The sequence below is a fragment of the Apostichopus japonicus genome, chromosome 14 (assembly GCF_037975245.1).
Source record: "Apostichopus japonicus isolate 1M-3 chromosome 14, ASM3797524v1, whole genome shotgun sequence".
Taxonomy (NCBI): Eukaryota; Metazoa; Echinodermata; class Holothuroidea; order Aspidochirotida; family Stichopodidae; genus Apostichopus; species Apostichopus japonicus.
In genome coordinates, this window is record NC_092574.1 from 19,404,863 (window position 1) to 19,428,703 (window position 23,841).

The 23,841-nt window shown below is 36.7% G+C and overlaps 2 protein-coding genes across 4 annotated transcripts in view; one reads left to right on the forward strand and one right to left on the reverse strand.

Moving 5' to 3' along the window:
* Positions 1 to 7,191, forward strand: part of LOC139980240 (E3 ubiquitin-protein ligase MYCBP2-like) — a 69,408-nt gene extending 62,217 nt beyond the window's left edge. For both annotated transcript variants that reach the window (XM_071991772.1, XM_071991773.1), the window contains exons 68-75: positions 57 to 192; positions 553 to 659; positions 829 to 1,014; positions 1,710 to 1,817; positions 2,021 to 2,230; positions 2,683 to 2,796; positions 3,189 to 3,354; positions 3,966 to 7,191. In XM_071991772.1, the coding sequence (XP_071847873.1) occupies positions 57 to 192; positions 553 to 659; positions 829 to 1,014; positions 1,710 to 1,817; positions 2,021 to 2,230; positions 2,683 to 2,796; positions 3,189 to 3,354; positions 3,966 to 4,081 (1,143 nt within the window). In that variant the 3' untranslated portion in view covers positions 4,082 to 7,191. The remainder of the gene's footprint in view (positions 1 to 56; positions 193 to 552; positions 660 to 828; positions 1,015 to 1,709; positions 1,818 to 2,020; positions 2,231 to 2,682; positions 2,797 to 3,188; positions 3,355 to 3,965) is intronic.
* Positions 6,793 to 21,866, reverse strand: LOC139980242 (histidine--tRNA ligase, cytoplasmic-like). 2 transcript variants are annotated; one of them, XM_071991780.1, is made up of 14 exons: positions 21,662 to 21,820; positions 20,654 to 20,844; positions 20,216 to 20,302; positions 19,726 to 19,941; positions 18,942 to 19,067; positions 18,289 to 18,396; positions 17,649 to 17,747; positions 13,599 to 13,692; positions 12,645 to 12,772; positions 12,031 to 12,103; positions 10,781 to 10,896; positions 9,982 to 10,164; positions 9,251 to 9,397; positions 6,793 to 8,487 (listed from the first exon to the last, which is right to left on the reverse strand). In XM_071991780.1, the coding sequence occupies exons 2-14, from the start codon at positions 20,777 to 20,779 to the stop codon at positions 8,422 to 8,424; spliced, it is 1,569 nt and encodes a 522-aa protein (XP_071847881.1). In that variant the 5' UTR covers positions 20,780 to 20,844; positions 21,662 to 21,820; the 3' UTR covers positions 6,793 to 8,421. The 2 variants fall into 2 exon arrangements, with proteins under 2 accessions (XP_071847881.1, XP_071847882.1); XM_071991781.1 differs by lacking the exon at positions 20,654 to 20,844 and having other exon boundaries at positions 21,662 to 21,866.
* Positions 21,867 to 23,841: the final 1,975 nt, after the last annotated feature.

Sequence of the window (23,841 nt, forward strand, 5' to 3'; positions counted from 1 at the left end):
AACCAGTCTTGCCCATGAAAATATTTACCAAGTTACTGTTCATTTGTTAACTTAAGGTATTTAAGGAGGAAGAGGATTCCATTAAGGTGGACCTTCATGAGGGCTGTGGGAGGAGCAAACTGTACTGGATAACAGCCCTGGCTGATTCCAAGACACTGAAGGCTATGGTAGAATTCAAGCAGACATCAGCAGGTAGGGTTTGAAGGATATGGTAGAATTAAAGCAGACAGCAGGTAGGTATTAAAGGCAATGGTAGAATTCAAGTAGACTTCAGCAGACATTATCTGTATGTGCGTGTGACATTACATTATGTGAGTGTGACATTACATGTATGTGAGTGTGACATTACATGAGTATGAGTGTGGCATTTCATGTGTGTGACTGACATAACATTTATGTGACATTACATGTGTGTGACTGTGACATTATCTGTATGTGAGTGTGACATTACATGTGTGTGACTGTGACATATGTATGTGACATTACATGTATGTGAGTGTGACATGTATGTATGAATTGTTTTATCTCATCTGTTGTTTCCTGACATCACAGAGAACATTGGAGTCAGTGGCAGCCATGGAGTCTGTCGTTTTTGTGGCAATGCAGCAGCGGTTGGTTTAGGCCGGGCTGGAAATGTTTGCTTGGATCCAGAATGTAAGGTAAGGATCATCAGTTTGCATGACATGTCATTTCGTGGGACCTGGGCTGAATAGAATTTTAGTCCCCTTGTGGAATTCTTAGTGGTGGGGATTAGAGATGAGAGCCCACACCATTGTGTGGCTCTTTGTACAATCTAATTATGTTAACATCTGCTTATTATTCATATAGAAACACAGCAGTAACATCTGCTCCAAGAGCCTCCCTTGTGGACATCTCTGTGGTGGGATTAGAGACGAGAGCACATGTTTACCGTGTCTTCATGGATGTAGCAAAGACCAGAGTCTGAAGCAAGATGCAGAGGACATGTGTATGATTTGTTTCACAGAGGCTTTGTCTTGTGCACCTGCAGTACAGGTATGTTAGGGGACAGTTATGGAGGGGGATGGGGGAGAGGGGGCCTCAGGTATAAAAGGCAAAATGGACAGATGGTCTTCATGATTTTGACGCATGTACAATTTGTAAAAGCAAGGTACTAGTCCTGGAGTGCTTTCATTTATTTTATTGGGGGTGGGGGGGGGGGTGGGAATGGGGAGGGACAACTACTTATGGCTGAAATGTCATAGTATTATTAATGTAAATGTTAACCTTCATTTTCTGTGTTAGTGTTTTAAATGTTTATACATGTTTTAAAAGCTGTACTCAAGTTCTCATTTATTTTGGAATTTAAGTACATGGTCCATGAAAAAGATTGCATTACAGAGCCTAATTCCATTAATTCCTGGATATCTTGCTACAAAAATGACATATGTCAAACACACTTGAGAGGGGGGGGCGAGGGAGGGTCAGCTGGCAGTATTGTTTGTAGAGTGTTGTAGAAAAAACTAGATATTTACAAATTTCTTTCGTGAACTCACTCATAAAATAATCTATTAAGTGTGCTAAAGCACTCAAGTTTAATAGCGTTATATCCATGGAAACCAAAAATTTGCATAAATGCTATCAAATTTTCTGGAGAAGGTTCTTGTAGATAAAGCTTTACAATAAAATGAGTTTAACAGTTTTGATTGATAATAAAATCTATCTGCACATATATATATATTTTTTTGTAGCTTGACTGTGGTCATGTCTTTCACCAAAACTGCTGTAAAGTTGTCCTGGAGAAGAGGTGGGTCGGACCCAGGATCACATTTGGATTCACCCTCTGTCCTATATGTAAGGTAAGACTTGTGTATGATCATCTAAAAGAAATAGGTTTCACCTTGAGGTCTCACTTTGGAACAAAACTTAGTTTACCATGCTCCAATCAGTCATCAAATTTTAGCGTCAATCTATGATATTTTTATAGTAAGGTAGCCCTTGAAATCCATGTCTTCATGTCTATCCCTTAAAAGTAATGTCATGTTGATTTGTTTATTTTTAGGCCTCGATCAACCACAAATCACTTCAAGAGGATCTGGCCCCAATCCAAACCTTAGAGGCGGATGTGAGACGTAAGGCCCTGATGAGATTAGAGTACGAGGGCCTGGATAAATGTGAAGCCGTCACTACTCCGGGAGCGAGATACCACAACAACCCAGCTGGATTTGCAATGAATAGATATGCTTACTACGTCTGCTTTAAGTGCTCAAAGGTAAGAAAGCAGGTGGCGAAACATGAGCGGTGGTTCTGTTGTAAGAATGCAAGGTGCACTGATCCAAATTGTTGATGCCAAAGTGTATTTTGTTAACAATTGGAACCCCACCCAGAGCAATTTCTTCAGGCAATGAGTTGTGCTTTTCCGGTCAGATTCTCTGAAGGAGACAGTAAAAATAGAGTGAATTTTTGGTCATTGTAACATATTTTTGGGCTATTTCAGAGAACTTTATGTTAGGGATTGTAAATTCAAATGGCAGACAACAAAAATTGAGGTGTATCATAAGCAAACCTTGTCATCAGGTTGAGAATCCTCTTAAATGCTGTTCCAAAACCAAGGAGTCATTGCTATTGCATCTGTTCCTTAGTTTGTAATTTACAGTTTGTTTTTATTAAGGTAAATATGTTATTTAATGGATTGATACATTGACATTATTAATCGATCATCAGGCCTACTATGGAGGAGAGGCTAGATGCGATCAAGACGCAGCAGCAGCTGGTTATGGTGACTTCAATCCCGCCGAGCTGATTTGTGGAGGATGTTCAGATGTAGCCAGAGCACAGGTAAGACACAATCAGGGTCGATGGAAATGGGAGGAGTGGGATTAAAGGGGGGATAAAAGTGAAAGAACTTCGGTGTGACAGTTATTACATAGGAAGCCGAGAGACATTCAAACACGATGTCAAACCATGTAGCAAGCTTTCTTCCTCATCAGCTTTTTTTGTTTCACTTGACAGAGGTAAAAGACTTCTATCAAACTTGAGCTGAAATGGTTAGATAAAGCTACAGGAATGTTGAAATACATTAGATTGGATGTATCCTGATATTGAAGGAAGAAAATGCAATCGTATAAGACACAGGAGATATCATTGAATTTGTTTGATGACAAAGGACATTTAACAATGTGAACTGACAAACACCTGATGTTCAATTTATATATTTGTCTTGATTTCAGCTTTGTCCTAAACATGGCACAGATTACTTAGAGTACAAGTGTCGCTACTGTTGTTCTGTGGCTGTCTATTTCTGCTTCGGTTCAACCCACTTCTGTAACCCATGTCATGATAACTTTCAGTGGATTACCAGTATGTCCAAGACGGAACTGCCCCATTGCCCTGCTGGTAAGTTTTTAAAGGTTGGAGGGGGCTGTGTTGTATAGTCCTGCTGGGTATATTACAGTGGTATATGTTTGGTGGGTATCGAGGTGGGGTGGGGTACAGAGGCTGGGAGGGGAAGAGGTGACTACGTCTGTCTATTTCTGGTTCAATCCAACCCACTTCTGTAACCCATGTCATGATAACTTTCAGTGGATTACCAGTATGTCCAAAACCAATTTATATCATAACTGATATTCATACAGAATGTCTTTTCAACTCACGATTTCCCTGTTACTGTTGTCTTTAGGCTTGCAGTATTAAAATACTCTCTTTCATTCAACATTAGCATGACATTCTTCAAATTTTTGGAATGTGAACAGATCATTAGAGGAAATTTGTGACATGAGGAGTTTCAGGCATTTTGGAAGGTCCTTTTAACATATATTCACAAATTAATCACAGCAGATAAAATCCTCTATATAAACATACTGAATTGATTTTGACCCTCAAAGCCACCCTAGTATGCTTACACTGGAGTCAATCCAAGCTAATTCAATGCGAGTCTTGTTCCATTAGTACTCCAGTTCATGCACCTTAATATCAGTGTGATCGTTAACGTTTCATTACCGCTACAGGACCAGGAGCCATACAGTTAGAGGGAGAAGAGTGCCCTCTACACGTAGAACATCCCGCCACGGGTGAAGAATATGCACTGGGATGCGGAATATGTCGTAACACTCACACCTTCTGAGGCGTTTTTAATAACTCTGTGAACCCTCGAACAAAGCTTGTCATCTCGTTTGCCGTGGGAGGAAGATTCAGTTTTGACCAGCATCTGCCATCTTCTGCATTATCATACTTTTTTTCTTTAATAGTAAAGATAAAAAATCAATTTAATCATGGTAATTTTTATTATAAAACATAACTGAATTCATTCTAAGCGCCTTCTCTGGTTGGATGCCATTATTTGTATTTCTGCTTCTTCTTCTTCGTCTCCACAAATGCATTATCCTCTTTTCAAAACTTTTGCAAGTTGATGTTAATATTAAGACTTAAAACTATAAGGAAGTGTTTGACAATTCTGTCCAACTTTAATACAATTTGGCTGAATAGGGAAGCATTATAACATAGTCACTTCATATCTGTGGCCATCCTGTATTCATGGATGGAATGATGATATTTAAACAGGGCTTCCCAACATTGTATTATTATACTCACCTCCTTGTACAATAAAAGTGTGATAATCTTTAACATGTTTAATAATATTATTTGTAAATATTCTTGAAAGGAAATGATGTAGTCCTTTTTTCCAACTTTCTTGTAAATTTTGTTCGGTTGATGATGGTCCCTGACCTTTAAAATCGTCAAATTTGCATTCCTCCTTCTAAAACATCAAATATCGACGAAGGCTGAATGATAAAGCGACTTATTTTCCTTTTCGTCGAGAGAGTCTTACAAAAAATAAAAGCTTTTCCAATGTCAATTTCCATACTTCATTTACTTATATGAAAAGGTAGTGCCAAAACTAGTTCACTCCAGCTGTGCTCAACATTATCCTACTAACATTTTATGCAGTGTTAAGAATATTACAAGTTTATTTCTCTGTGGAACCTGATGCAGGTTTTACTGCATGAACCTGAACCTGATACAGGTTTTACTTAACCTGTTACGAGGTGCAGCCAGCCCAATTTTGAACCACTGAGCAGAAATAATTCGATGCGCAAGTATAATACTGGCATTTGCTACAATTTGTTCTTTTATCAATTCATTGTGGCGTTACAGACCACTCCAGATTATTAAGTGCATGGTCTCCCATCCTCCCCCCCCCACCAACATCCTCTCACTCCTATCTCCCTCCCCTCTGTATTTGGCTTCTTTCGTACTAACATAATGTTGTCCATTTCTCACGTACGTTGTGAAGCTTTTAATCCTCTTGCAAATCTCTCGGAATCAGTTACATTCATAGAGGCTTTATATCCAAACAAGAAAAGCTTGGAGAAAAAAAATATAAGCCGCCTTGCATCTTTTGGTGAAATGAATAAGTCAGCTTTTTTCTTTACATATATTCTTATCATTCATTAATTTCCTTGTGACATTAGGCTCACAAAATTCAGCATTTCTAGAGCAAGTATTCTAAGATCTAGTTAAGGTATTTGTCAAGCCAAATAAATTGTAAATAATTATGCCCAGTGATTAAAAATCATTGGTTGATATTTCTTTGATTTGATTTGTCTGTACATAAGTTTTTTTTTTTTTTTTTAGGGTCACAACATATTCCTTTTCTATTTTCTTCCAACAGTTTCGTTTTGATACCAGACAAGAATCAAAATTTCATCTTCTCTTTTTTGTTGAGATAATTTACAAAATATTATTTGTCTTTCTTTTTTCTTTTTATGTTTATACTTTGAGATATTTGTGTCCTTTTGAAACTGCATGATTTTTACCAGGTCAAACATCTGTTTTCTTGGCTTCTGTAGTTCTTCTATTCCCAAGGGATGATACCACCCATATTTTAATCATAATTCTTTGTTTTTTTCCCCTCCTTTTTTTCACTTGTTGAAACAATGTTTGCTAGTCTTTTTTTCTTGCATGATATTTTTCAAGTTCATCTTTTTACAAAAGAAGACTTTGAAATTGAAGCGACTGTAATGAGGTGCAATTATTACAATTATTAATATTATCATTACTATATTATTTGTTTTTTCCATGACTGCTTGCCTTGTCTTAAATTGTCTATGTACTTATCTCTCTAGTATGTTAGTCTGTGCCGTAAATATGCGAAGGTGATCGGTCTCGGGCAAAACATCACTAAAAGTTTTTGTAAATATCAGCATGTCTTCATCAGTATAAAGTTAACGTAATGGAAAAAAGAATGATGCCTTATGGACATGAAATCTTCGTTTTTAATAATTATCTTGTAATCATAGCTTGTTTGCTTCTTGTTTCGTTTTGGAATGCCATTCTGTATCACACGAATATATAAAATGACATCTTTGAATTCCTCAAGCTTATGATCAGCATCCGTATTTGTCAAAGGGAGAGTTAACAAGAACAAAAAAGGGACGGTACGTAGGGAGGGGGGTAGGGGAGGGGCCAGGGAGGAGAGAAGGGAGAATATGGTTGATATAGTGCAATGTCTGTTTTTCCTCTCAGTATGATCAAACCTTACAAAGGAATATCAGAATAGAAATATAAAATATTAAGTTATGATATTCTTTTGTTTTGTTTTCTTAAGATGAGGAAAGTATTTTGTAGATTGAAACAAACAAACAGTGAGTTAAATAGAAAAATATATCAAAGAGCCTTGTAAAGTATTTGGAGGTGGAGTTTAGTCCTTTCATCTCAGAAAGATAACTTTAAGCATGTATTTATGATTATTAAACCTCACTCAGCTGTTTATTGAAGTGTGTTTGAAAGTGTCAGATGCACCTTGTGTTGTAACATTGTTTGATATTTGATAAATTGTTTTTTTTTTTTTTTTTTTTTTGGTAAGATGAAAATAACCTTTATAAATTGGTTTATCTTCATTACTATCTATGGAACCAATATTTTGCAGTCTCTGTAATTAAACTACCTACTTTTGTAAGACAAAGAAAACAATGCCTGTCGAAGAGTATTACATTTCTGGGCTTAATGAAGATCGTTAATGTTATTATGTACAGTAGCAACGAGACATGTCGAAAAATGCGGACGAATGACATGGATTAATTGCATAGTTATGGTCAAAGGTCGTTAACATAAATTAAAACAATGTGGATATTCGCAATTTTTTTCTTATTTTTATTAATGTAAGTTTTCTAAGAGAGTTTAAAACTTACTTGTTTGACTTCAACTCAGAAAAGAATGAAAAGCAAAACTAAATATTTTCTGTTTACACATTTTTTTAATATTTGTTTGTCGAACATTTTTGAAAGTAATGTGAAGTGCATGAAAAGAGGCCAGTGACCTACCTAATGGGATGGCAGGTAAAAATAAGATGTTAATATTGATCAGATATGGACCATTGGGATTCTAAATCTCTTAAAATGAATAATTTTGAATTATCATGAAAGGAATAACAATGTTTAAAAACAAAAGTAAATTGCATTTCTTTTGTTGAGATTATCTCTTTATATCATTGCTGCTTCCCTTCTGTAGCAAAAACCCACAAAGCTAACTGGAGTTACTCTATGTATAACACATATGTGTAATCAAATTTAAACAGGTAATAGCAAGATTCCATCTTAACATTGATACTGGCCATAAATGATGCTTTAGTTTTAAGCTAATGGATCAATAGGAGATGTTAGACATTCCATTTTAATTACAGTCGTTAATTAATATCATACAGATATATATATCATTACATTGTCACACCTTAAAACCCACCAAATACAATTGTTGGGATTTTCCCCTTGGTGCAGAAACTACAAATTTTTAGCACTTTTCTCTTACATATACATTAACTCGAAAAGAATTGGGAAAATAGCATTGATTTTATAACATTTCTTTGATAACAATATAACCTTAGCAAGGAACCAAATCCAAAGATGCCAGTCTTTGTCCTGTCATCGATTCGGGCCAAGCTATAAATAGTAAGATTAATGACAAATTTGTATTTGGTGGACTAGACTCCCCCCCCCCCCCCCCCCCCCCCACATCTGCTTATGAATCCTGAATGCCAAGCAAAAGGAGATACAATGTCCCTGACTATCTTGCAAAAGATGGAGCGTTTTAACTTTGTCTACAGACACCTCCAACTCCTATATGCCAGAATGATTTACACAAGAGGATTCAATAGTCAATAAAGCTATCACAGACATTGCAAGAACAATAAACACCCTTGTAACGGTAGGCTTCTTCAAAAGCTCCAGTCCCACAACTGATGAGTTAAATGTTTTCATTGAAACCAGTCTTACTTCTTACGAAGCCACAGACACCTTTGGAAGGCCAAACATTTCAGTTTTTTTCCATCTATCGTTCTCGAAAACCCATTTGAAATGGTATCTTTCGTAGAGCAGTAGTTGATGATATGAGCAAGGTGAAGAGGACCAGGCGCCATCTTTTGTTTGGCATTGGACGTGGATCAGCAGCTTTTCGAAGCACACGTCATCAAATCGAGTTGGAACAGCATTTCTGTTTGATGGTGGACACAAGGTCTGCTCTAGGTACAGGGGTCTGAAACAAATGTTAAACAGAATCACATAAAGTCAACAGCGCAGAGCTGCGACAGAAATGATTGACTTGCCAAAATTACATTGGTTGGAATACTCATGGTAAGCTGACTTATGAATTGGAACATTTTTTGGAGTTTGCTACATTTTTACCCAAAGAAACCAGTTTCCTGAGAGATGAACGGTACACTTTTAATTTCACAGATCTGCACGTCTAAGAAAAGTGACAATGCAAACCAACACTCTGTATCCGAACGTAGAATTTTTTCTTGATGTTTTTAGGATAATTTTAAAAATCAATCATTTTGCCTCATTGTTGCCTATAAACTCAAAAGTTAAGTCGTACAGTTTCACAAATATATATTCATAGCCTAAGCTACAGACATGCATCTCTTATTGTGTCGCTTGTAATCACCTTTGTCACAGATCAGAGAGAAAGAAAGGAAAAACTTGTTCATCAGCAATGAGGACAATAAATAGCAACATTTCTTACATTATATTTTAATAAATGAGATGAAATGATATTACATAGGTAGTATTCAATTTGCAATCCTGACAGTGAATAATCAGTTTATTGCTTGTAACATTTTTAATCAAACACAAGAATTCTTGTCAATGTTTTGACGATCTCCGTAACACCTACCGAACTTATACGATCAAATTTCTATCTACCAATAAAATTCATCAGATAGATCATAACAACGATTTTGATCATGTTAACTGGCTTAACCATTCAATTAACGTTTTATTTGTCTCAGCTACCCTACCTCCTCTCTCGTCTTGGTGTCCCTCAACGTCACAACGCCATCTTTTAGCTCTTGTTCACCGATCACAGCTAAGAAAGGAATGACTGCCTTCTCAGCATACTGGTACTGATCTAACATCTTGGGATTGGCTTTGTATGAAATTTCTGCCTGTTGAAGTGAAAAAACAAAACAATTTTTTTCTTTCTTATTTTCAGATTTCACATTTATATGGCAATGATAATTGAGGTGTCATATATATATCACTTGTTTCATTGTACATAAAATCAAGCAAGGGTCAGAACTGATTTGAAGTTTCCTGGAATCTCCAAATGAGGATGGGTTCTGGCGACTCGATAACGACTCATTTGCCATACCCAAGGGGGGGGGTGGAGGGGGAGGGCAGAAGGGGTGTGGATGCTGACAGATGATCAGGCCCTATAACAGTACCCACTTAACACTTCTACATTTCACCTGCCTATGTATTATGATATGTTCTGTGTTCCAAATAGTCTGGAATCGATCCACATTAATCACAAGGGTTGAGCAGTTAGAAAAAGTGAGAAAGCAATACCAAATGTTTTGCGATCCTGATTCTAGTTTCTGTTGTAGATTAAGACCAGATTACTCTAAGGAACAAAGTGATGAACGTTTATTTATTTTTCATGTAACTATGAAGATAATGTACCTATTTAAGGATTTTTATCACTTTGTCACTACTTGATGAGGTGGTACATTAATGTTTTCAACATTACCTTGATACCGGCATCCCACAGTTCCTTGCAGAGTCTGAGTCTCTCTTCTAACATGTTGGGTTGAGCGGATGCTACCAGCACCTCCGTCTCGACTGTCCTCACCTCTTGGTTACCTCTCTCCATCTTGGCTTCCATGATGGAGAAGAGCCGTTCAATTCCAATGCTGACACCGACACATGGTACCTGGATAAAAAATATATATAAAAAAATAATAATAAAAAATAATATATAAAAATAATAAAATAAAAAAATAATAATAATAATAAAAAAAGTATTTATACAAATATTGGGAAGTAATTATTGCACCTGAGAGATATGTTAGGAGCAGGTACATATAGTACTGATGCCTGTGCTTTGCTTGGAACTTGGACAATAAATGCTAAATGGTTAGAAATACAGGCAGTAACCAATTCATGGTACATCGATAACAAACATAGATATTTTATATACAAATAATGGAAAATACACACTGAACCTGGACAATATGCAATGAACAGTCTCAAATACTAACACCTTAACTCAGGGTGGGTCTTTGAAAATAAGCACATGCAAGCAAACTATTTTAAACTGTTTCAACAGCTGCTACATAACACTGTTATTAGATGATACACTAATGCTAAACCCAGCCCTAACTGTGCACCACAATTTGTCCTCCACGACTGACGTGAGCGTCTTTATTTCCGGGATGAAGATGTACGTCCTCGGGCAGGAAAGATAGCACCTGATTCTTGGCGATGAAAGATGGATCTGGGACCATAAATGTTTACCTTCAACACATGTTTTAGGTGATTGATCTTACCTTTTTACCCTTGGCTGCAAACATTCCCACCAGACCATCATATCTTCCACCCCCGGCAACCGACCCTACACCGATCTGTTCTTTGCTTTTGCTGTTAGATTTGACTAGCTCTGCACCTAAGAGACAAGAATGGAATAATAAACAGAGTTCAGGTTATAGATTCATTGACTTGAACAGCAGAAAGACATCTTATCAACCATTTCTACAAAACATTGCAATGTCTGAATGATTCTAACCTTACCTACCTCAATATGCTAAGGAGTAAAATATATATAACTCTATACATTATCGACTTGAACAATGTAATGTGAGCATCTCTGTAAGCTGTATGCATGGCTGTAACATTACCTACCTCAATACTGTGAGGTATACATGACTGTTACATTACCTATTTAGGACCACAGTAACATGTGATTGTTTGTAACATAATAATTTATCATTTACAGTATGCATGATTTTAACATTGTTTATCCAAATGCTGTTAGGAGTGAATGTTTTCAACCTTACCTACAGGAACATTAGTGTATATATCAATCCAACAATATGTATAAGAACACTAATTGTATGCATCAATCCAACATTACCTATAAGAACACTAATGTATGCATTACTCCAACATTACCTATAAGAACACTAGTGTATGCATTAACCCCACATTACCTTATACAGTCACTAATTGTATGCATCAATCCAACATTATCTATAAGAACACTAATTGTATACATCAATCCAACATTACCTATAAGAACACTAGTGTATGCATTAACCCCATATTACCTTATATAGACACTAATATATGCATTACTCCAACATTACCTATGAGGACACTAGTGTATGCATCAATCCAACATTACCTATAAGAACACTAGTGTATGCATCAATCCAACATAACCTATAAGAACACTAATGTATGCATCATTCCAACATTACCTATGAGAACACTAGTGTATGCATTAATCCAACATTACCTATAAGAACACTAATGTATGCATTAATCCAACATTATCTATAAGAACACTAGTGTATGCATCAATCCACCATTACCTATAAGAACACTAGCGTATGCATTAATCCACCATTACCTATAAGAACACTAGCGTATGCATTAATCCAACATTACCTATAAGAACACTAACGCATGACTGATTTTAAACATTCCCTACCACTTGATTACCATTTCTGACTGTCTAGATAACAAACATTTCTAATCTTTTAAATACATTTAGACCATCATTTGAAACCTTAGTTACCTTCTAGCACAGCTTCATAAATAACACCAGTGTAATAGTCCAGGCCCCTGGCCAAGCTCATATCAAATCGGACCTGAAGGAGAGGAGAAATGAGAGAGTAAAAGGCAATTGAAGATGATTTGAACAGAAATCTATGCATTTCCACCAACATGCAGGTTTACTCTCAAAACTACACACAAGATCATGATTTAGTTAAGTATACCATCATCAGAACAAATTACTTTAAGACACAGATCAGCGCTGTTACTGGAGTGGCAGTCATTTTCTTCCATTCAACGTTCTACCGATCTTGTTGTCATAGGAGTTTCCATGCTGAACTTCAACTTAAAGCAAGTTCAAATTTTAACATTGATATTTGTCAGCAACCAATCTCAACGGAAATTAATTGTGTTAAACTGGTTTTGCTCTTTGCTGCTCATGGCATAGATATGAGAACTTTCCATGTGTGGTCGGTGTTCACAAACTTTACATGGAGAATTATGATTCTGTTTACAATGATTATTGAGAGAAACCTATGTCCACATTCACAATCATCACCTGGTACTTATGATACCATTAAAAGGGAATTACGCAAGCACCATATGAACACTCTATATTCATCACTTGATACTTACTCTATCCTTAACACCAAAAATATCACAATATTGTATCAGTAACTTCATTCCTTCCAAGCCCTCTTTGGCAGCCTTGCTCTGCACCAGTTGTTCGTCTTTCAACAATTTTTCGACCAACTCTGAAGAGCCTATGTATAAAGAAATATGTTTTTTTTTATTGCAAACGAACTGTGAAGGGAAACTCTACAAGAACAAGACAGAAGGGATTGGGGGGGGGGGGGAAGGAGGGTGAAGTGGTTAGTCAGTTTTCATTAAATTTGTGGTGACTTTGCAGCAGTAAATGCTGTGTGACAGAATACAAACACAATAATAGACACACAGACAAATAGACACACAACAGGCAACATAGGCTCACCACAATGACACACAACAGCCAGCAGAAGCTGTGTGACAGAATACCAATATAATAAGAGACACACAACAGGTAACAGATGCAAAATATTAGGTATAAACCCTAGAGAAGGTGCAATCTACATATCTAACTCTCAACCTTCCAATTTACGATGCGAATGCTATTTAACCAGAACACTGGGAACATGTCTTCAACTTGAGTGTATGTTGATGCACATGTTGGCATCTGGCCAACGATTACTACTAGCGAAACCTATCAAACATTTCTCACAGTCAAAACTTATCGCTGATCCAACTTAAAATTTCCTTCTAGAATTCTCTCCATCACATGAAGGATAATGAGCCAGTGATTGCGGACTGATTTGAATTGTTTACACAAACGACTCTCTTCACATCAGCATTACAACTCACATTTGAAGACTATCAAAATTGTCAACTTTCTATTTCCTCATTGGACACTTGACTCAAGTCATTGTTATGGGATTAAAGTGTCAATCTACGACGACACAAATTATATATATATTAAAGAAGATCCAAAGAGGCTGCATTGAGATAACAAAGCTGTAAACATCTCCTGAGAGTGACATCTTTCCTAGAACTTACCATTAAGTTGCACATATTCGCCAATCTTATCAGCTGAGATGGGATCGAGTCCTTTGTCGTCGATCATTTCTCCACGAACATCTTCCCAAAAAGTCTATGAGAGGACAAGATGGACAAGATTGCTGATGATAACAGTGCATTACAAAGTACTAAGACACTACTGGATTCACAGTGCATTACAAAGTACTAAGACACTACTGGATTCACAGTGCATTACAAAGTACTAAAACACTACTAGATTCACAGTGCATTACAAACTACTAAAACACTACTGGATTCACAGTGCAATACAAACTACTAAAACACTACTGGATTCACAGTGCATTACAAAGTACTAAAACACTACTAGATTCACAGTGCATTACAAACTACTAAAACACTACTGGATTCACAGTGCATTACAAACTACTAAAACACTACTGGATTCACAATGCATTACAAAGTACTAAAACACTACTGGATTCACAGTGCACTACAAACTACTAAAACACTACTGGAATCACAGTGCATTACAAAGTTCTAAAACAGTACTGGATTCACAGTGCATTACAAACTACTAAAACACTACTGGATTCACAGTGCACTACAAACTACTAAAACACTACTAGATTCACAGTGCACTACAAACTACTAAAACACTACTGGATTCACTGTGTATTACAAAGTACTAAAACGCTACTGGATTCACAGTGCATTACAAACTACTAAAACACTACTGGATTCACAGTGCACTACAAACTACTAAAACACTACTAGATTCACTGTGCATTACAAAGTACTTAAACACTACTGGATTCACAGTGCACTACAAACTACTAAAACACTACTAGATTCACAGTGCACTACAAACTACTAAAACACTACTGGATTCACAGTGCACTACAAAGTACTAAAACACTACTGGATTCACAGTGCACTACAAACTACCAAAACACTACTGGATTCACAGTGCACTACAAAGTACTAAAACACTACTAGATTCACAGTGCACTACAAACTACTAAAACACTACTATATTCACAGTGCACTACAAACTACTAAAACACTACTAGATTCACAGTGCACTACAAACTACTAAAACACTACTAGATTCACAGTGCATTACAAACTACTAAAACACTACTGGATTCACAGTACATTACAAAGTACTAAAACACTACTAGATTCACAGTGCATTACAAAGTACTAAAACACTACTGGATTCACAGTGCACTACAAAGTACTAAAACACTACTAGATTCACAGTGCACTACAAACTACTAAAACACTACTATATTCACAGTGCACTACAAACTACTAAAACACTACTGGATTCACAGTGCACTACAAACTACTAAAACACTACTGGATTCACAGTGCATTACAAACTACTAAAACACTACTGGATTCACAGTGCATTACAAACTACTAAAACACTACAGGATTCACAGTGCATTACAAACTACTAAAACACTACTGGATTCACAGTGCATTACAAAGTATTAAACACTACTGGATTCACAGTGCGTTACAAAGTACTCAATCACTACTGGATTCACAGTGCACTACAAACTACTAAAACACTTCTGGATTCACAGTGCACTACAAACTACTAAACACTACTAGATTCACAGTGCATTACAAACTACTAAATCACTACTGGATTCACAGTGCATTACAAAGTACTAAAACACTACTGGATTCACAGTGCATTACAAAGTACTAAATCACTACTAGATTCACAGTGCACTACAAACTACTAAAACACTACTGGATTCACAGTGCACTAAAAGTACTAAAACACTACTAGATTCACAGTGCATTACAAAGTACTAAATCACTACTGGATTCACAGTGCACTACAAAGTACTAAATCACTACTGGATTCACAGTGCACTACAAAGTTCTAAAACAGTACTGGATTCACAGTGCATTACAAACTACTAAAACACTACTGGATTCACAGTGCATTACAAACTACTAAAACACTACTAGATTCACAGTGCACTACAAACTACTAAAACACTACTGGATTCACTGTGTATTACAAAGTACTAAAACGCTACTGGATTCACAGTGCATTACAAACTACTAAAACACTACTGGATTCACAGTGCACTACAAACTACTAAAACACTACTGGATTCACTGTGCATTACAAAGTACTTAAACACTACTGGATTCACAGTGCACTACAAACTACTAAAACACTACTAGATTCACAGTGCACTACAAACTACTAAAACACTACTGGATTCACAGTGCACTACAAAGTACTAAAACACTACTGGATTCACAGTGCACTACAAACTACCAAAACACTACTGGATTCACAGTGCACTACAAAGTACTAAAACACTACTAGATTCACAGTGCACTACAAACTACTAAAACACTAGTATATTCACAGTGCACTACAAACTACTAAAACACTACTAGATTCACAGTGCACTACAAACTACTAAAACACTACTAGATTCACAGTGCATTACAAACTACTAAAACACTACTGGATTCACAGTACATTACAAAGTACTAAAACACTACTGGATTCACAGTGCATTACAAAGTACTAAAACACTACTGGATTCACAGTGCACTACAAAGTACTAAAACACTACTGGATTCACAGTGCACTACAAACTAGTAAAACACTACTATATTCACAGTGCACTACAAACTACTAAAACACTACTGGATTCACAGTGCACTACAAACTACTAAAACACTACTGGATTCACAGTGCATTACAAACTACTAAAACACTACTGGATTCACAGTGCATTACAAACTACTAAAACACTACAGGATTCACAGTGCATTACAAACTACTAAAACACTACTGGATTCACAGTGCATTACAAAGTATTAAACACTACTGGATTCACAGTGCGTTACAAAGTACTCAATCACTACTGGATTCACAGTGCACTACAAACTACTAAAACACTTCTGGATTCACAGTGCACTACAAACTACTAAACACTACTAGATTCACAGTGCATTACAAACTACTAAATCACTACTGGATTCACAGTGCATTACAAAGTACTAAAACACTACTGGATTCACAGTGCATTACAAAGTACTAAATCACTACTAGATTCACAGTGCACTACAAACTACTAAAACACTACTGGATTCACAGTGCACTAAAAGTACTAAAACACTACTAGATTCACAGTGCATTACAAAGTACTAAATCACTACTGGATTCACAGTGCACTACAAAGTACTAAATCACTACTGGATTCACAGTGCACTACAAAGTACTAAACCACTACTAGATTCACAGTGCATTACAAAGTACTAAAACACTACTGGATTCACAGTGCACTACAAAGTACTAAATCACTACTGGATTCACAGTGCACTACAAAAAAAATTAATTCAACACTGGTCATGCAGGTAGAAAACAAAATTTTGCATTTCAGATGACCTCATCAAAATTTCCAGGTTTCAAGATGGAAAAACCTGACAGATTCTTATAAATCAGTCTAGAATCTATTTTGCTGAATTTTAAAGTCAAGTTACAAATGTGGGAAAATTTAAGTAATTAGCAACAAGGATAGCATAGCACTGCAAGTCTTGTGGCACATTCTCGACTCATCAAACCTTCAGACAATTAATAGTATATATTTCTACGCCAGACTTGTCTCTTTCTACAATTTGGTTTACACTTTTGGTAATGTAATTGACCTACATGCTTAATGCCAGCCACAGTAACACTACTAACCTATTATATTGTTATTACCCATTAATAGTTTAATTACCCACTGGTATACTAAATGACCTTTGACCCTAGGCATGCTCTTCACAACAACAACCACTCAATGAGTCTAGACATGTGCCAGCTACTGGTGTGTGTGCAAAGCTATGAGAGTATTCCCCCAACTGTGAGATGCATATATATGTTAGCTCTCGGCTGGCACGAGTAACCTATCCAGAAAAAAAGAATATTCTAGTGGCAAATGTGGTATATACTTTCAGAACCACATCCTTACCAGTCAAATACAGAAGACAAGGTTCAACTAAACCACTAAAAGCTTAAATGTAAATTGTGACACTCACTTTGTCTAGTTTGTCCACGGAGGAACAGACTGTCCTGAATTTATCCTTAGGCACACCACAGACTTCAAAGAGGCCATCCAATATTAATCTGTGGTTAACCTGAGAATGGGAGAGTGATCAAAGTCTCAAAGTTACTACACACAAGTCATTTAAATATGTTTTCTGTTCTCTAGAAGAAAATTGTTCTTTGAAAAGGGGCAAGAAAATTATCCAGCAGTTTCAAATAATGATGGCTAATGGCCTTGCATTTTGCAAGTGTGCTGCCAAGTTTGAAAAATGCCACAGGCAATATGAATATTCTGTACCTCTATGCCTTCATTTAAGCTAAAGGGTAGAGAGAGGGTAATCCACTGTTCTTCTCTCTTTAGCAGATAGATTAACTTGAAACTAATCCTACCAACTAACATTGACAAGCCTTTCATATGGAAATCCCTAGCTTGTTTACAGTAAAGCTATATATCTGAAATGGTAAATTAAACCCACCAAATTAACAGTTGAGTTGAATTTTCCAAGTAATCCCAACCACCCGCCCCCGTACCTCCCACCCTCATTCTACCCCAGCCAATTCCTCATAGTCACACCTATCTACAAATAACACTTTCCACAAGTCAAGTCTCCATAGCAACAAGCTTAACCTTACCTTTATTACAAAGTTTCCCAGCTTAAGATTGTCTAGGATCTCGTAGACAATTTTTATGCATTCAGCATCTGGAATCATTGGGTCATACTGACCAGCGATGTCAAAGTCCTGAAAGAGAATTAGCAGAGGAACATGAGGAGCAGAGGTTGGAGGTGAGAAGACATAAAACCAATAGCTACTTACATAAAATATTGCTAGACTACATGAATATTCATGACTGGCTATGTGCACAGTAAGCTGTTAAACAACATAATACGGAGGAGTATAAAAACCATTCACGTTACATTATGTAATAGTAAGTAAAGAGTCGTTTTCTTCTTGTCATACAGGAATGGAAAGTTTTTCTTCACATAATGTATCTTGTCATTGGCTTTAGTCTAGTTGTAGATAACCCTCACAAGTCCATTGCTCACTTCTATGTCTTCTTGTTGCAAGAAGGGATATCCAGCTTCATTAAATAAATAAACGTTACAAAGGAAGCCCTCTTTGAGGGTTGAGATGTTGTAAGCAAAAAATGGGATGGGTTGCTCACAATTCTGGAGTAGATTTTCATTAGTCACTTAAGAACAGTATTTAATAATTTGCCATCTCATAAAGGATTTCATCCCTTAAAAAAAAAAAAAAGTTACAAAAGGGAGAGAAATGAAACTCACACATTGATAAAACTCCCTGTATCGTCCTCTTGTCATAGCTGGGTTGTCACGGCGATATACCTTGGCAATATGGTAACGCTTGATCTTAGCGATTTTATTCATTGCAACATAGCGGGCAAATGGTACCTAAAACAACTCAGTTAAGGAACCATACTATAACTCAATCAGCCTGTTGTTGTGCTACTACACTTTGCATTCTCTTACATCCAATACTGACCAGATTCTTTCATGTCAATCATATCGTCTTCCAAATTCCATAATAATAATAATAGTGATTTATGACACACACATATCCACCCAGAAGGGTGCTCAAATTGCGGGAGAGGAAAAAGAGAAAAATAAAGCAAAAAACGAATGAACAAAAGAATTATAGGTTAACATTATTGCAGACACCTCTCTACCAAACTATGTCAGTTAGTTGTTAATAAGGGGCACACTGGAGAATAAACTGCTACCAACTCAATGACCCAACTGGCCGCACTGAGGCCTTTAACACAAGAGGCGAATTCGCCACCTTGTATGAAACTGGCCACTATCCCGACTACTGTATTAAAGAGGAAATCGGTTTGACCAATGTTGCAACACTATTGGTACAAGTTCACATATTTTGTTTGCTAGTGTATTTGTGTAGCAGAACACATTACTTTGCCCCAAACAAAATCAGCTGTATTAGATCAAATGCAAACGTGATCAATAAGGAGGCAGACACTAAAGAAATATTATACAGAACAAGCTGTACATATCTGTAACAGGAAACCAACAGCATGGTATTCCAAAAGGATACGGTTAGATCGTATCTCAGTGAGAGCAGCTCTCCTCCTTGATCTTGAAGATCGTAAATCAATTTGGAATCTTCACCATATTTGCCTGTCAATGTCTCTTTCAGCTCGAATACGGGCGTGTCTATGGTCTCGGCCCCGTGGCGTTTGAAACAGTCAACGATGACTTTGAACACGCCTTCTCTAATGGCCATCTGTTTAGGAGAGTAATCCCTTGTCCCCTGAAGGAAGAAAGCATGCAATACAGCTGTAATTCTTTTTTGAGGACTTTTCAATCAATTTCAATAAGAAATATTAACCATTTCAAGATTTATAAAATGCATTTATTAACGTCAAGAAACCACTAGGCATATGTATGTGAACATCAGCACTTTGAATTGTTGCCTAACATCTTCAAAACCAAAATGTCGTATTTTCTTCTTCTTCTTCTTATATTGTTTTAAGTGTTGTTATTATTGATTTCATTGTTGTCGATGGTATTGTTACTATTTTTACCTTTGGGGTCTTCAGGACAGTCTTAGGAGTCGGCTCATCCCCAAGCTGCGCTTTTAAATCCAACAGTTTTGCTACTTCTTCATCAACCTATAAAAGGAAGAAAAACATCTGAAAAGTGAAATACATTTGAACAGAAATGTACTAAAAGAACACACTGAAAAATAAAGAAAAAAAACATGTACGAATAAATTTGTACATGGTTGCCAATTTCAACACTGAAATTGGATGCATCCTATAGCTGTAGAGATCAACCAATTAATTAAATTTTATGAACTTCAGCAGAAAAATTTGCTACACCAGTGGCAATCAAGTCAGCAAACAATATCCCTGAGTTAGTAATGCATGGCAACTTATAACTTGACAAAAACTATATCAATGGCCCGGGCAAAATAACAGAGTAATAATTTCAACCGATGACAAGAACACAAATGTACCAACCTGTTGTATTGTCGTTGGTTGTGAAGTATTGTTACAATGACGTGAAGCAACCACGATAATATTCCGTGTGTGTTTTTGAAGAGTGAGTAGATGACGTAGTTTGGTCCAAGATGTTGTAAGAGCCATGATCAGAAAAATGTTGAGGTTTTTAGTTGATTTTGAAAGGAGAGATGAAGAAAACCCAATCAGCACTGCCGGCAAAGGAGTGAATTATTGCAACATGTAAAGCCTATTAATGAGGTGGTCTCAATAATATAATAATTGACATACGTAGACTGAGAAAATGCATTGTTTAAATGAAAGAAAATCTTGTCTTAAATTTCAATTATAGGACTTCACACTTCCTGGTGATTAAAATATATACACTGTATGCAACATTTGAAGATTGTGTGAATTACACTTTGACCCTCAATAATAATCAACTAGTGAAAACTACACAATGTGCTTTAGTGCATCAAGCACTGTGCACATGCAATTTACAGCTCTTAATTGTCATGTCATGATTAAAGCAGCTAATTTTCTTTTGAGAGCATAGCTTTCTCTATCTGAAGCAATGGGCTAACCTTTTATCTTTAATGAAGTGCTCTTGCCTACACTGACATTCAAAAGTCTAGCAAAGAATACACAAAATTCAGCACGTTTTCTGGAAGCTGCCATTGTAGGCTAGCCGAGGCTTAAGAACAATTGCCAAGATTCAAGAATCTTAACTAGCAATGTAGCATAGCATGCCATGAGTGCCTAAACCTTGGAATAAGTTAGTGCCTAGGGTATTTCTTTTCATTGTTTTTATTTCCTTTTAATCTTTCCCCCTCTTTTTTATTTAGTCACCTTAGTGCAGTTTACCGGCTCTTTCAAATTCTGTGTTATTCCTCAGTTGGTTAAGTCCTAATGTAGGCGACTGGGTTTAGGCCTATGTAAATTAGCGTTCTGTGTTATAAATTAGTAGCCTAAGATTTAAAGACTAAGCCAATAAATTAGGCACATCTGCTTCATACCACTGTTACTAACCTCTTTCTTTGCAGCTTTCTCTGCCTTCAGTTTTCGAATTTTATCACCTTGTTCTCGAATACTTTGTTGAATGGCCTGACGGTTATCCATGTTAAAACTTTCAATGGTAAAATCGGAAATATAGGTGGTGTCGACCAGCACTGTAGTGTAACGATAGTTATTTCTGTAATGTTTCTACTGCCGCTGGTTATATTTTACTTTACATACGTTCGGGAAGTAACGTATGCGTGCATGTGGATTCATTGGATTGCACGATAGTATGATGCAATCCATTTTATTGAACGCCATTGGTAGAGGAATCTTGCATCGATCAAGTTTGAACAAGAATACAAGAGCATGTATTTGTCCATCTACGGTCTAAAAAAACAACCAAATCTCAAACCCATGTTATAGATGTGCTGATGATGGACAAACAGGCATGTTTAATGTGTCTTTCAAATAAGACTGTTGAATTGTCTACAATGACATCACAAAGCAACTCCAGCAAAAAATTTGTAACTGGCGCTTTTCTTTAGCCATTAGTTTTGTTTATACTATCATAGGTATTGTATTTGACATTTCCAAATGTATAACAAGCTAGGCATATTCATACCCTGTAGCAGCGGGATATTTTAACACAAGAGATGGACAAGGCGTATGTATATAGAACATTCTGATCGTTTAACTACCATATGAAGTAACATGCCGTTCTCGCTGTGAGAGTTGATGCATCTTGTATAGTGTTGGCCGGCAGTTGCTGCTGTGGATTGAATAAATATTTCACTGTGAACAATTTCGCACCCATCCTTGATCATTAGAAATTCATATAATGAACGCGCTCCACATATAATGACCTCTCCCCCACCTTCGACATAGTTATACACAATAAACCATCATCGCTGGCCTATTTTATTACTACGGTGAACAACTTATGATCCAGCAAACAGCTTGGAACTTTTTTATTCGATTTGTGAAATATCAGAGGTTCAATGTAATGTTATAATAGTGTTGCTTTCCGGGTCAACAATGCTGACATTGTACCATGCAATTTTGAATAGAAAATTCAATTAAAGAGTTTCAGATCGTACTGGTACTGTGACATCACAAAGTTACAATATTGCAGCTCTCAGACACGACTTTTACACTAAGATATCTCCCACGGAGCAATATTTTTCTCATCTGCTTGGGGAATTGTTCATCAAAAAGGTCTCTATCATATAAGCTGAACATGATAAGTGGGTTTACATCTCCTGTAATTAAGGGGAGATTGCAAATACTATTGAGCTTATAAAGTTCTATAACACTTTTGAAAGTGTCTTTTGGAAAGTCACATTACACAGGTTATGTGGAACTTAGCTGCACCTTAGTCAGGGCACCTGTGAATGTACTATCATCATAACACGAACATGACGAGCGCCAACTATTTGAAGTTGTTCGGCTTTACTTTCAAATGGTTTGTCACAGATTGTGAGATGTTTTTGTTGTTGGGTAAAATGCAACGCGCAGAGAACGAGACAAAAGACTGCAATCGTTGAAATCCATTTCAAGAGATGTCGTTCTTCCTGCGTTCTCTTAGGTCCATTCAAAAGTTAATAACACAAAAATTCCATTACATGTCAAACAGTATTATGTATAGGTTACAAGAATCATATGCATACCAATTGGCGTCTGTAATTATAGACTGACATTGAATTGAAACCCGGTAAGTGGTATAACGGCGTAAATATATCACAACCGTATCATGAACGTCATTATTACATATCTTTAGACAATTAAATATTATTACAATTCGGTCGTGTTCAAATGAAAACTAACTTCGTCATAAGTCATATGCAAGGCGGAACGGTCCCACAAGTGCCCGATCTGGCTACGGGCTGGCGGGATAAGGGTAAATTTACAGTTATTATTAGTGTCACGAAAAAGTGACCGGGTGGGGGGGGGGGGGGGTTGGGAGGGAGGGAGAGTAAGATAACTATTGTAACTCCTATTCAAAACTACGTTTTGTTTGTATTTTATGCATATACTTGTACCGTATCTGGCCAGCATGTATAAAGCATGCATGTTTATTGCCTAATGTGCCCAGTGGCGGAGCTAGGGGTATTGGTCGGGGGGGGGGGGGGGAGAATGGCTTATAGGGACACTTTCGACATTATCTAAGCGGAGCGCCACCACAGGTTGGCGTAGAGCGTACAGAAATGTTT

Coding starts and splice junctions, on each gene's coding strand:
- LOC139980242 (XM_071991780.1), bottom strand. CDS start 20,779: ATGGCTCTTACAACATCTTGGACCAAACTACGTCATCTACTCACTCTT. Junction 20,303..20,653: donor AACCAACGACAATACAACAG/GTTGGTACATTT, acceptor TTCCTTTTATAG/GTTGATGAAGAAGTAGCAAA. Junction 8,488..9,250: donor ACACCAAGACGAGAGAGGAG/GTAGGGTAGCTG, acceptor CATTTGTTTCAG/ACCCCTGTACCTAGAGCAGA.